Source organism: Spodoptera frugiperda, chromosome 18 (genome assembly GCF_023101765.2).
Source record: "Spodoptera frugiperda isolate SF20-4 chromosome 18, AGI-APGP_CSIRO_Sfru_2.0, whole genome shotgun sequence".
NCBI lineage: Eukaryota > Metazoa > Arthropoda > Insecta > Lepidoptera > Noctuidae > Spodoptera > Spodoptera frugiperda.
In genome coordinates, this window is record NC_064229.1 from 11,278,959 (window position 1) to 11,294,098 (window position 15,140).

At 37.3% G+C, this 15,140-nt stretch overlaps 1 protein-coding gene across 2 annotated transcripts in view; it reads right to left on the reverse strand.

Annotated features, from left to right (window-relative positions):
• Window positions 1–6,830: 6,830 nt before the first annotated feature.
• The window catches only part of LOC118278075 (homeobox protein Nkx-6.2), a 46,288-nt gene continuing 37,978 nt past the window's right edge, over window positions 6,831–15,140 (reverse strand). For both annotated transcript variants that reach the window (XM_050700181.1, XM_050700182.1), the window contains exon 3: window positions 6,831–9,584. In XM_050700181.1, the coding sequence (XP_050556138.1) occupies window positions 9,384–9,584 (201 nt within the window). In that variant the 3' untranslated portion in view covers window positions 6,831–9,383. The remainder of the gene's footprint in view (window positions 9,585–15,140) is intronic.

Here is a 15,140-nt window from a genome sequence, read left to right on the forward strand (position 1 = left end):
AGGCTTGTTAATTTTAATAAAATCGCCAATCACACTCTCAGACTCATTCCTGCTATATCTATCTTTTTTTTCGATCTTTCTGCCCTCACCAACACCTGCTGTATATGACTAGAATCTACTCATCGCAATAAAATCAATTGTTTACCCAATTGTAGCAAATAATTACAGAACTATCTTAACCACTGATCAGCATCATATCAGCCACAAGACATCCACTGTAAGGCCTCCCTCAATGACTTTCTGATCGACTGACTTGACTTAAGGTCCTGTGTCCCCTAGATGGGGCAGAGGGCGTCCACAGAAGTTCTCCATCGCGACCTGTCTTGAGCTTCACGCTTCACCTCGCTCCACATCAATGTGCACCGCTTCAGCCAATATGGTGCGACTCCAGTTCTGGCATGAGTGACCACGGATCTTTTCCCTTGGGTATTCCAGTCCAAGGCTTGTTTGGTTTTCGGTCGGTTAGATATTAATCTTTGAACAAGCACGTATTTTGAAATACTTGATTTTAGTAAAATATCTACGTTTAAGACATTCATTAGGTCGTAATGTTTTCAAATTAAAGATAATTACCCGACTGCGCCAGAAGGAGTAGGTCCCGACTGCTTCAATTTTACGATGACTTTCTTGTTTTAGGGATTTTTCATTTAAATATTATAAAGAAACGCAGTCGGGCTTTTAGTTTTTTAAATTACCTTTTTTATTTAAGATATACAATTACCATTAAACATTTGTAGCAATTATAATTCTGTTTATTAGGATATATATTTTCGCCTAAGTTATTATACACATCAATTCCTAGTCTAACCACAATCAGACCCTGTATGCACCGACCTCAACCCTGGAGCTAATTAAACACATTCCAGAATGTCTGCCGAAGTGAATGAACCGACGGCCAGCGGTTTATACTGACCATAAACTGTTTAGTGTCAAACACTTTACTGCCCTCTAGTGTCGATTGATCACCAGAATTATCACTCAGGTTATCATTATAGGAATAGGTATAAGGAAAAATTGTGTTTGCTGATGTTGATGATGAATTCAATTAAAATTAGTTGATAAATAAGTAGGTATGTGTTTGGACTTAATTATAAAAGATTTAGAGAAAGGTAGTTTATTTCTTTATCTTTGATACATTTGAAAGATTTCCAAGACATAATTCTTATAATTTATACGGACTCACGATATAAGAGAAATTATTTTTCTTAATGGAGAGGAGTCCAAATGAGCCATCTCTTGTCTAAACTATGTGCCAATGATAATCACGTAAAGCTAAAGGTGGCAATAATTATACAGGAGTCGTCGGTATATGGACGACTTAGGATTGGCTATTAGATTATTATGTGTCATAGCCTCATTACACGTAATCACGAGTAACTTGAGTATTACCCTTTGCAGTCTAGCAGTAAGACTACCTCATTACTTTAGTTTCTATAAGAGTTCACGTCAACTGGGTTTTGTTAAAGTCTAACCGCCCGTACTCAGAATCATTTAAAAGTTAGTTAAACCAGTCTTTAGCCAATGTTTTCAATACGAAACCGTAACTAAGGAATAGTTTAAGTAATCATTAAATGTTTCTAAGTGTGGCAGTAAATGTTGTAATTGCAGTTTGATTAGGCAGTGATGTATCAGAATACATATTATACATACTTATATATTGTTCATGTCGTGTTAGTTATTTCGTTTATTAAGAACTTCAGCGTGACTCTTTTGTTTGGAGTGAAATAATTATCTACAGACATTCGATACCTGTGTGTCCGTTTGTCCAAAGTTGATTTGCGTTTACGACTCGTCCGGGCGACGTGTGCCACTCAAGCCAGGTTTATTTGATGTCTTATTTATGTGGTGCCCCATTATTTACTATTAAACCTTTATATGCGACCCATGATTAACATTCATTGATTTCGATCAAACGTCTTTTTTTATAAAGACGTAACTGTATTTCGAAATAACTCTTGTTTGTCTGGTTTGATCAGCGTATAAACGTCGATTTCTCGGTTTATATCGTATACCGTCGTCTTACCTTAATACTGGTACTGGTATCGTCATCGTCAGCCAGAAAAAGTCCACTGCTATACAAAGGCTGAATAACTCTTAATAATAAGGAAACTTTCAAGTTTCCTATTCTGTCATGGGTTGAATACATATGGTATGCCTGTACATCTTACTAGAAACACTCGTCTCCCTGACTAACTTTAAATAATTTCAGAGTTTTCTGCATTTTCTCTTTCGTGTAAATCTGCAGTCATTCTCTTTCGTGGAAATCTAACACAGACCTCCCAGTTCCGCTCTACCGCAACGAAACATAAAAAAAAACTGCAACCAAAGTCCGATTTGACGATTATTGTCATCCAATAAATCGGTTGGTTTTATTCTAAGCGTCGGATCAGTCGCTAGTAATTGCCGTGTAGGCCGGAGCGCGTAAATCACAGACCGACACGCATTAAATACGTGTGTCCGACTGTCCATCTATCAGTCACCGGCCGGTCGCACGATTTGACTTATTACACAAGTATCACGCGTATTCTGAATAGCTCAATAAATTGAGATTTGTTATACTCGGTCTTCGATTGTATTGCCTAGTATGAGTTGTACAGCGCACTCGCTTTGTGGAGATAGCTGGAAAGCCATTGGGGGAGACGTACAACTGCTGAACCTATATTCAGCATAGCCGTCTTAGTCTTATGTCGATATATTATGACAATTATGATGAAAAGTGGTCTTGATTAAATTTTCTTTTCTTCGTCTTCATATTACCTAGTAAGACTTTAGAGTTTGAGTCTCAAATCAATAATAAGTTAACATGTCCTCTGGGTATGTCTGATAATGTTTTGTAATATTTTGATTTGTATAAACTTCCTCAATGAGAATTCTCACATCTAGTATTGTTAATCTCCCTCTCGAAAATTCAATTTCAATTTGGAGAAAGCATTATTTTTCAAAACGAAACCGAAATATACACTTCGGTAATTTTTACAACAGTTATAGAACAAGTACCGAGATATGTTCACACAATTGGTCTCTATGATACAGAATAGAGCCGCGCTCGTGTGTGGCCCATGACCATGTAACTCAAGTTTTATATTCACGTAACTTTACTGCAGTGTTCTATGACTATATTATAGTAGGTTTTGTTTAAAACTTAACCCATATTTGTATGTTTTATATATTACTATGAGTAGGTGGGACACACGTGGGCTATGTTTGGGTAATTAAACAGCGAATAAGATGTCTATTATGGTGTAAAAGTGTCATTTTATGTCTTTATTTGTATGAGCTATGTTGTAATATGTTGTTTGTGTTCTCCATCTAATTTCAATGGTATTGCAGTGATGGGAAATTTCTGTGGCTGACTGGCTGGCTGTGGCTGGATAGAATACATACTGCTGCAGAAATTAAATATGTATTCTCAAAATCAGTTTTCTATAAAGACGATCTTTATGGTCTACAAGGAATGCAAATGTCAGTTTTTAATATCAGTATACTGCCATTTTATGTTGCTTAAAGATAACCTTAATATGAACAGGACCAACCAACGTCTTAAAAATCATAAATCTTGCGTAGTCATAATTTTTGACCTACAAAGATATAACAAAATTTTAATTCCTACTCCTATTCTAAGCTGAATGATTTGTCAGTCAATATCCCACCCAGTTTGCCTCTTATGGCATTAGTTCTAAGTATTGTAATTCTATTGACATGACAAATCCATATGTTACTAATAAAAATGCCCGAATACAGACTTCCATGTGTTGGAGCTATTCAGCAATGTCTAAAAGCTGTTTTTATAGTGTAATATTTGATAGTGTCCTTATTTGTCTCTCATTCTTACACAATTACTTTATATTGATTTATTAAAAGTCAACAAAAGTCAAAGCATTTTATTAACCGACTACCGATTAAAAAAGGAGGAGGTTCTCATTAGTTAATAAAATTAAAAAAGGCGATTTTAAAACTGGGGTATATAGTACAGTCCTTTAGCGAAGCCACCTATACAACGTGGTGTGTTCCCTCCAAAGTGTAAATTTTCCTGGGGAGAAAAACGAGCAAGAATTTCCACGGTGCCTAATTCTTTTTGAATTTGTTTGTTGTAAGTTCTATGTAATAGAGATAATACTGAACATACATGAAGTGTATTTACAGTGTCGGTGCAAATTCGAAAACGTGAACTTAATAATCCAACCATGCTCTTCTTGCGTGACATTTGAGCACAAGCACAACCAGCACGATTCTGATAAGGGTGCTTTTTTACAGAGATGTGCCAAACGCATCCACAGCAACGTAGCATTGCACTGGTGGTAACAGACGCAGGTAAGCTATGTTATTCATATGTAAAGATGCGTGCCATGGGTGTGTGCAATAGATGGCTTCTGATACTTCGTATACTCAAGCTGCGCATGTTCCTCATCATCATGAAACGGTCACATAGTTTCACAGCTTAACTATTACATCTTCGTTGCATAGCTACATAGCACATCTCTGATGGAAAAGCTCCCTAAAGACTCCATGATTTATTGCAGTTTGACGTTAGATTATTCTTTTGTTTTGACTATTTAATTATCGGTGTAGGCGTCAGTTTGAGTGTTGCACTTTATGACGAACAATGTAGTGAGACAAGCGACTTTTATTGTCCAACAGTTTTATAGTTCCAATGTGTTTGTTTAGACAAATATGGCGATGTCATAACATTGTGTTTGATTGACACGCCGAGTGATTTATTGTGTCGCTGTGTCTATTCCGAGTGAATGATGCGGTCGTTTTAATGATTAGGTATTTATTTAGTAATGATGTTCTGTTTTCCTACGTGTGTGGGGGTATATTTATGAATTTTTGATTTCGTAATCTTTTTGGCATAATGCTGAACATAGGAAGACCTTGTTGATCGTCACCTACATAATTAGGTACCTACTTATGTATAATCACGGAAGTATTTACTTTGATCTTTAGTCTGATAATCTGATTCCTTTTAGTAAAACTCCTTTTAATAAGACTGCACGATTGACTAGGAACCGGCAGTTGTACTAGCTGCATCTAGCGGGTTCAATTCCCGCACGGTACAACTCTTTGTGTGGTCGTGAAATTGTTTTTTCTGGATGTCATGTGCATGTGAAATTGTATATTTGTAAACGGCACGACACGGAAGAAAATGCTAGTGTGTGGACAAACATTTTTTTAAAGTCAAATTGATCAATTGTTAATATTTAAGAGTTAATCGTTTTTATTCTGACGGCTATTGTTTGATACTATATCTACATACTTACCTATGTACTGTACATGTTGAGTTGTACACGTGTACACAATTATATGAATAGACAGTTTCATTTACTTACTACATATTTCCTGAAGTCCTAATGACTGTATTTTTTTACAATTTTTAAGGTACTATTTGTATGTGCATATAGTAGGTAGCTTTTGCATATAATTTTGTTCAATGCAACCTCTGAATCAGTTGTAAAATGTGAAGTGCCGGAAACATCGGTACCTTCTTTCCTTTGAACGAAATCTCTTTATTTATGCTCCTACATACATTGTACCCATATGTAGTACGTTGTAAGTACGGCACACCCCACGGAGTGCCAGTCCCTCCCTCACGCACTCAATCCTGAAAGAAGTGCTATCACCAGAATCAGAGGAAGCATTATCTACAACCCGCCGTCAAATCACACGGCGTATTGCGTAACATACTCACCCCCGCTTTAAAATGGAGTAATAAATAAAAGGTAGACGCGGCACCTTATCGCGCGCCGCTCGGCCACAACAGATGAAAGAATACACCATCCCTCCTCCCCCCTCCCGTCCTACCTCCTCGGCACCCCCTACACACCGCACTCCCCCTCCGATCTCTCGCTCTAACAGCCAGTAAACGCTGTTTTACATTTATAACTACAAGCCGCTTCACGACTGTACAAGTAGTACAACTTGCACTTCAACATTCTAAAACCAACTCTATTTGAGTTGCGATAAAGTTTGATTCTGTGTAAGTGGTTGTTTACCGTCTTGGTCGGTAGTCATGGCAACGGGCGGCGTCGCGATTTTTGCCCGCTCGCGCCTCCTTCGATTACCTAAAGGTTTTTCCGATGTAAGGATGGTACATACGTATCGGTTCGATAACCGGGCGCCGGCGATGCGTACAATGTTTTATTGACAGATCGGAAACGGTTCAAAATTGAGGATTGTGAGAATTTCCTTTGTTTGCTTGAGACGCGTACAATTGCTTCCTCCGTACATTGTGTCGGGATGGTACTCGACGATGCTCGCTGAGGTAATGTTATCGCCGCGACATTGTGATGTCTGATTGTTTCAACGAAGATGGAGATTGTTACTTCCTTTATCTTCCATTTCTTACCTTCTACATTCGCCCTACGTCGGTACCATCGCACCTACTAGTTATTCATATAATCAGTTCGTGCAAATCGCGAGGTATTTGGATTTCCAACCAAAGTGAGTAGGAACACAATGTAATGTACTTACGATGAATATATCCAGGAGAGTTCTTGTGTTACTATTCGAAAGTATGTTTTTCCTGATTTTATGTATAAATTGTGAGTGTGGGTGATGTTAAGTAATTTCTAGAACAAATATATACTACTCCGTGAAGTGTGATGATATTTGTCACTGAAACCTGTGTAATATGAATAATGATAATGGATTAAAGAGGTCTAAATATATAATTATATACTTTATTAGGTGTTTTGTATGTTCTTTGCATATACATTTTACTCAATATGTTTTCTTTTTCTTCTTCACATTTTACCTGTTTTCATGAAACTTTCTAGCATCTAGTTTTGTAAAACATTATGATAAAGCGAAATTAAAATGAAACGTAAACAAATATTTTACTAACTGTTTATTTGAACCACATTACGCAGAGTTTCCACGCTTTTTATTTATCATCTAAACATGTTACCTTAGAATGCTGTAGTACAGTACAGATCGCACATCAAACTACCCCACACTGCCAATACATTTCGAACTTTATTCCTAAGATATAGAGTTGAAAATGTATTATGGAATTATAGAATAGGGTAGCTTGATATGCGGTTTCTTTTACTATGACAAGCTGTTACAGACACTTAATGTAATAATGAATATTTGTGTGCATTTATAAGCGAATTATTCTCGTAACGGTTGAAGCTCGTTCTCTATGTAATCTTACTGGTGTATGTAACAGATGTATGTATGTATGTCTGTGTGTAAATGTGCATTATTATGCCTTGATAACATATAGAAACGAAAATTGTTCAGTCTTTCAATGTAAAATATTTCCACTATTTTGTTGATTTTACGCTTAAAAACTACAGTTTATCTGTGGTTGTTTTGTGAATTGTGAGTATAATATATTTATAAGAAAACTGATTAAGAAATGCGAACTTCAATGCAGTATTCACATAGCATACAACAAGAGCGTTAACAATATTAAATTAATTCCAAAATCTAAATTTGTTGGTAAATTATTTCGTGCTGAGCACATATTAAATTTCAGAAGAAAAAAAATATAAAAAATTGTGTATAAGTGAATCAGCAAGAAGTATTAAATAATGCACATTTACTCAAATATTATTATAGTACTGGCGTGGTCATCACTACTCGTAATTAGTTACAATAGTTAAATTCGTTTAAATATCTATTTACACGTCTTTATAGTTAAAATGTACAATATACATATTGCGATGCCTCTAGCGACATATAAGTAATTATTAAATAGTATTTACAAGTATTAAGGAAACATACTGTACATTACCTTAACAATATTATAATTAAAAACAATTAAAAGAACTCGCTACGATGGAAAGTAACAATTTTTATATGAATAGGTACATAATTTGCATAAAGGCTGGAAATATAATAAGTTAGGCTTTTTCAAAATCTATTAAAATACTGATTTAATTTATAAGTAAATCCTGATATATAGGTATATCGAGATGGAAACTAAATTAGTAGTACACAACCTCACTCAAAACAATACGATAGTTTCAATTAATCAAATTCATTTCTTTTAACGAAATGTCAAAAACGATACATTTCCATTAATTTTGTTGAGATCGTTACTTCTGGCGTCATTATTTTTAAATTAAAAATAAGCATAAAGTATAATCGAATGAAAGTACGATTATTTTGGGACATTTTATTTGTATTGAAATGTCTAAATAATTTATTTTTGACTTAGGAAACTAACCAATTAAATATTTTGTGAAACAATTATAAAGATTTTTCAGTTTAGTCTATCCAAAACTGAGAGAGACAAAGATAGGTTTCGATGGTTTCGATTTAAAGCAGACACGTTTAAAGCATTTTTAATTACTTTAGTTCCTCACTTTATTTTAAAACATTGTTTGGGTCTCAAGAATTTACTTCTTTCTAATTTCAGCAAGGAAATATTTGCGTAGTATTATACCTAACTCCATTTTAACAATATATACTGTCTTCCCATGAGTTATTTCAGCAAGTTGTAACAGTTATAATGTTTGAAAAATAGTGACAAATAATGGCTTGTTCACACCATTAGCACTAAGTGGGCGTCTCTATGTGGCCGGGCTAATGTGCCTACTTATACATACAGCCTGAGTGAGGTCGATGTACTCGCGTCTACTTCATTTTGTACCAACTATATTATGTACTTCACACAGAAAATTGCAACGTATACAAGTAATTGTCTCAGCGAAAAGTATATTTACTTTCGTGAGAGGAGAATGAGGGTATTTGACTTAATGTACACATTACTTTTGTAACAATAATCTGGCACTTTAAATGACAATAAATATGAACAGCTTCCAAACAAACTCTACTCTTTATATCCAAATACAACTACAGATAGGAAATTGGCACCGGTGTCAAGATTCATACAATTTACAAGTTGACGCTCACATAATACATGTAAAATCTAAAATTATCAATAAATTACTTATAATTTATCACATGACTACTTACGCTAGGAATATTTACACTCATATAAACGTAATTACTTTAATATAATCGTTTTTACATAGCACTTAGCGTACAGCGTCCACTGACACTGTTAAAGTCTTAACAAACAATGTGACTGTAAAAAGATATCGATTGAATTAATAATTAGTAGTTGGAAGTCCTTAGGTGCTACACTGGGTGCTGCCCGCTTCACTACTTCGCTAGCTGGGGTACAGTCAGAAGTGGTAGTAGGCGAAGTTGATGGGCTGGTCGTCGTCCACACTGAGGCTGTCACTGTTCACATTGTCACTGTCACCGGAGCGCGGCACGTCCTCGAGCCTGCGCACCTGCCAGTTGGACAGGTCGCAGGGCGCCTCCTCCTCCTTGTAGCCGGCGAACTCCTGGTAGTAGGAGTCGGCGGGGCTGAAGGCGGCGCTGGCGTGCAGGCCGGGTCGGGCGGGGTCGCCCGGGGTGCGGGATCACTGCCGGTGCGGCAGCTGGTGGTGCATGTGGTGGAGGTCGAGGCGCGGCCTCTTGGCCTCCTCCTCGTCGCTGCACTCGTTGTCGTGCGGCTCCTGCTCGTCGCACTCCTCGCCCAGCTCCTCCTGCTTGCGCTTCGCGGTCGCCATCTCGGCCGCGTGCTTTTTCCGCCATTTCGTTCTTCTGTTTTGGAACCAGACCTGTGGAAGAAAGAAAACGTTAATACCATTGTCACAATATCAAAACATACTTGCAACAACCATACTGACATGTTGGATTGTCAATAAATGTTGTCGTGAAAAATGTATATCAAAGTTAATGAAGCAAAATTAAATTCGCAACCTGAAGTTTGAATGCGAGAGCATTAAAACTTTAGCGCAGTTTTAAAAGTCCGTTATTCAGTCGACTGAAAGGCAAACACAGACGGTCTGGCTTTAAATGTGTTCACACTAAATTGTGATGTTTGTTCGCCAGCCAAGCCAAATATAAAGAGAACAGCAAACAATTTCCATCTCCATGAGGACCTAATCTGCGCGGTCGACATCATAATGCCTCATTAAATACCGCCTTTAAAGTCGCATCACGAACTACCCGCCGTCCCGCTCGCACGCGCGTGCAATCTTTGCAGACGACAAAGACGGCGATAGTAGCCGTGTTCTACGGTAATTAAGGGTCGTTTTGCAAATTACACGGTACTTAACCAGCCATATAACGATCATTAATCACTGGCCCGGGGAGTGTGCCGTCTCTGTTACTCGTGCCGGGGTTGATATGTTGCGTCTCCGTCGCGCGGGTCTACGGGCGGCCGACACGAGTTTAATTAGGTCATAAATACGTTTTCATGATTAGCCGGAGGATGGTTGTCGATGGTCCTGGAGGTGGCCGGTGGAGCAGATGTCGGTGTCATTATAAGGGTATCATACTAGCGCGGAATTAGCTCTCCTCGTTATGTTAACAACGGCACTTAATTCGATCAAATTTTACTTGATTTGGGAACATTGCTGGATGATGGTTGGCGGCGGGAGTTTGGTTCATGTGTTCGAACTAAATGGGACCTAACTTTACTACTACGTGTACGACACAGTTAACATTTACAACATTCTTTAATTAGAATAACATCTACACGAGTGTTTTACTGATTTTCAACACGATAAAAGGTACTGAAAGCTTCACTCCTACACTGAACAAAGAAAACAAGGAACATAGCAACATATTTATCGACTATATGAAAACTTGCTACTCTAAACTGCTACAATCCAACACAAGTATTGACACTATAAATAAGTCTCGCTACACATTTACGACAGCGCGACATTACATAAAGTTATAAAAATAAATCGGCCGACTCGATACACAGGCGCTATAAAAAATATGCGACGGCAAAACAACACAATAGTAATATATACGTATTATCATTGGACCATTTGGTTTTATATTCGTACAGTTGATGGCAGACTCAGTTTATGACGCGACTTGCCTCGTCCTCAGCAGGCCGCTATGGAAGTAGACTCTGTTGGCCTAAATGGAGACGGAACTAATGTTGTGTTACGTTTCGGGAAAATTACAAACTGCTGACTGGGTGGAAGGGAATGGAATGAACGTTTTATGTGCATCATTTAGTATTGTTGGCACAATTATGTAGAATTGGGACGAACATTGAGACACAATTTGACTAATAAGAGCTAAACTTTTAAAAATGTATATTAGTATAATATAAGTTATTCAATGTTTAATACAAAATCACTCCGCTCTATGCCGAAAAGAACTTACAAGAGAGGTAAGCAAGTACCTACATTAACATTAAGAAACTCCACGCCAAGCACTGTTTTCAAAACAACATTACATTCATAGGTACTTACTGACAATACATAATTCGAGAATGTTCCCAAGTTGGGCCTGTCATCTCCGTGAGTGTACATTTGGTGCGAACGGCAGCCGCCAGTAAACACCTCGGCCCAAACATACGCTCATCAAAGCAGTTTACGATCAATCCGACGACTCCCGACAATTCCCGACGACTCCCGACCCCTTCACGCGATGCCCTTACTTATAATATTATTTTCCATTTTTCGTTCATACTTTTATACCCGTCTTACCCTCCGTACCATTCAATTACTTAAGTGTTCGAAGACGGCCCGCTGAGAATACGCCCGTCTCTCTCTAACGTATGAATGGAGTGAACCTGTCCCTGTCGCTCGGGGTAGGGTCGGGTAATTATGTGAATAACTATTATTTTTCACAAGAGAGCTCGGTAATGGCTTGATAGGGATAATGGTGTTTCAGTAGCCATGTCGAATAAACAGCGGCCATGTTGCTGTACAGGTAATTAATTTGAATGAATCCGACGTTTTGTGTTCCTGCGCGTACGGTCACGTCTGTTGCATTCGTAACAAGTTGATGCAGTCACTGATTTAAGTGTCTTTAATACTTTATACTTAACTGTTGGTTATTCGATTTTAAATGAATACTCTCTTAATCTTTTATTGAATTGGTAGAACTACTTTATTATAGAGTTAAAAGCTGAAAATAATAAGTTTCCAACTAAGTATCCTCAGCAAAGTATTGGAATGCAAATGTTATAGCAATAGAAGTCTGGTCACGCGCCACTCCGGCTCTCTCAAGATGAGATGTGTGATTTATTTCCACCTACACGCTGCGTATTGACAGCTTGAGATTATTATACCTAGGTACGATGTGTAGCTGAAGGTAAACTATCTTTTCTTTCGTAGAAGGTAAAGGAGAAATTTAAAATGGCGTCTAGAGTCATTTTTCATATAAAAATTATTGTGGTTGATATCTTCTTTAGAGATAGAGGCGTATAAATGTTTTTTTTATATAATACATTTTTGCCAGTACGTGTATTCTATGCAATAGGAAGCAAACTTATTGCAATACATCGAGTACAGTTACTACTAGATTTCATCGAGTACTCGTACTGCTGACTTGTACAAAAAATCCCGAGAACTGTTACTCGGCAGTAGCTCATTAATTAGATCCAAACCATGTGATTAAGGACGATTGAGATATGAAGCAGACATATTAGAGCTAAACACTAATAGCTATAATGAATGATCACAAAAAGCACATATTCAGAACAGAGCCACCGGGCCGATACCCTGGCGACCTCTAGCGGCGGCAGCGACGCGTCGAGTAACGCAGATGTAATCAAACGTTACCACATTGCGACTAAATCCCCGACATCATTAGGCGGCGTCGCAGCGTCATTTGTCACCGCCGACTTATCGCACCCTTTGCTCCAGTTAATAGTCGCACCGATTTGTCGCGTCGCCTAATGTGTGCCGATCCTTGATCGCCGTGATTTTTGCACTCGTCATCTCATTACCGTAATTGCGAAAAACTTACTTTGACGTTAAAATAGTTTTTGTCTGTGAAACTTGACATTGATCGGTCTCTTTATGGAATAGTTTAATTACGTGTATATGGTATAGTTGTTACAGGAACATGTTCGCTAATTTAACGCTTCATTTGATCGAGATATTGCAAAAAGTGTCGCTTATCAGCACAGATCGTTGTACCACGCAAATTGTTACAGCTGCTTGTTCCATTTTGTCACTTCCACTCAATTAACTTCCAATCAGCTAGGCTATTCTGTAATTGTCAGTTCGAATGTTTCGAACTAAGCTCGATCGTGTTCTCGCCCGTCGAGTCGAGATTATTCTCACAACCAATGACATGGCAGACCGCGATCGAGCTCACTTCGAATGTTTCGAATTGCTAATTACAGAATTACCTTTCTCCTTAATAAGAAAGGAAGGACCTTCAACGTTGTGAGTCATAACTTCGAAGGAACTGCTATAATAGACTCCATGTACTAGTCTTTAACTTGATAGAGAACCAGGGATATCGGTACAAATCTTTTTTTAAAGGAAGAAAATCATCCAATGACTTATTCTGCCTGCGTGAGGTGAGGAGTCAGACTTTTAATGATTAAAAACTACTCCGTTCCTACTCTTACTCTTCGAGCCGGAGCCCCGGTAACCCGTATCCTGATCAAACCTAACGTTAAACTACATTAAGCTAGCTCTAGAAAATAAAAATAATTAATTACAGACATTGGGTATTATTATTTTGTTGTTGTTAATCATCGTGGGAGCAAGTAGCGGTCGGTAGCCGCGGCGTACATAATACAGCCTCGCGTAATAAGACGGTGTAAACACGGCGTCATATCGAGCTATACAGACCAGTGTATCATGGTCTCGCTTTATAAGACCTTTCCATACATTCGCCGGTCAGGTTATACTGGTTATGTTTAGCTTGATGTGTAGTAGTACGTAGTGTAGCAATCAATAAGAGATCGAGGCCAGTGCGGCCTGCTAATAGCGAAATAATCATTATTAATAAGGTTTACGCTTCACTTGCCGTCATTATGTTGCGGTCATGCTGCGGGCTGGCGCGAGGCGTGAGAGTGTAGCGATTCATGTCGAGTTTATTTTATTAATAACTGTTTTTAGAAATAGAATTGATAGTCCTATTGTAGCGAAGGTCTATACCTATAGAGTCCACAGGCTTCGGTCCATAAGTTTTTAAACTGACATGTCTACTAATATATATGGGAAACTCGTAAATATAAATAAACATGGTAAATATCCTGTCTCAAGTTCTAATGATAGTCCATAAGTTATTCTTTAAGTTAGGCTAGATTCTCATAACCTATGTTGTAATGTAATAAAGTACTTACTGTATTGTATTGGTACTTATGTTAGTAATTATCTATAAAATATTTGTAATATTAGTGTTGTATCTTGTACCCGCTACCGCTTGTAACTTATAAAGTAGACGTTAATGACAAGAGTTAACGTTCAATGATTGCTACATGTCTATCTATAAAATAATAAAACTGTAGTACGCAGGTACATACATACATACATACTATTATATATTTATATACGTTACGCAAACCACGTCAATACATCCACGGCCTGTCGTGTAGTCTGTCAGTCAGTCCGCGAACTAGAATATCTTACTTGGAATAATTTATTAAGGTAATTAAAGTGTGAAGTATTATAATGAAAGTTAGATAGTGACTCATTACTGCGATTTATATTAGGTAGGTAATTACTTTTCTCTTTAAGTTATAAGTTATAATGTATGAATATTAAGAGTGATTAGTGAATTATAAAGGAAAGAGTTTTTATAAACATATTCGATATTGACATTTTAAATTTATCATAAAGAATACCGTATCAAAATCCGTTCAGCCAATCGTGAGATATTTGCGGACATACATACATACATATACACACAGGTAAATCTGGGAACCTGTTCCTTTTATAAGTCGGTTAAAATACTAGATAATATAATAGTTTTTAATTATAATTGTAAATGTATATTCCTTTAATAACTGAATGCACAATCAGTGCATAGAATCTAAGATACGTGTGTAGTTACAGCTTCTATTCGTCGGATAATTAGAATAAACGTGTGGTTAACTATCAACAGTTAGTTTAATTGAGCTGCGGTCGAATGTTAATTGCCTCGGTAATCATTTTAACACATTTTATGGCAGCACTAGTGCCGTAGTTACACAGGTTAAACGATCATTGCTTGGGAGCAACGGTTGCTGTGTAGTTAGATATTGCTTCATTACGAGTACTTTTACACATAAGTTTCGATGTATGTTAGCCTTTTAGTTGGCATGATTAGTGTTAGAGTATTTTAGTTCTATATGAACATCATAAAGTTAGAAATAATCTAGTACAGTTAGTAATATGACAGAATAGTTAAAATAAGTATAC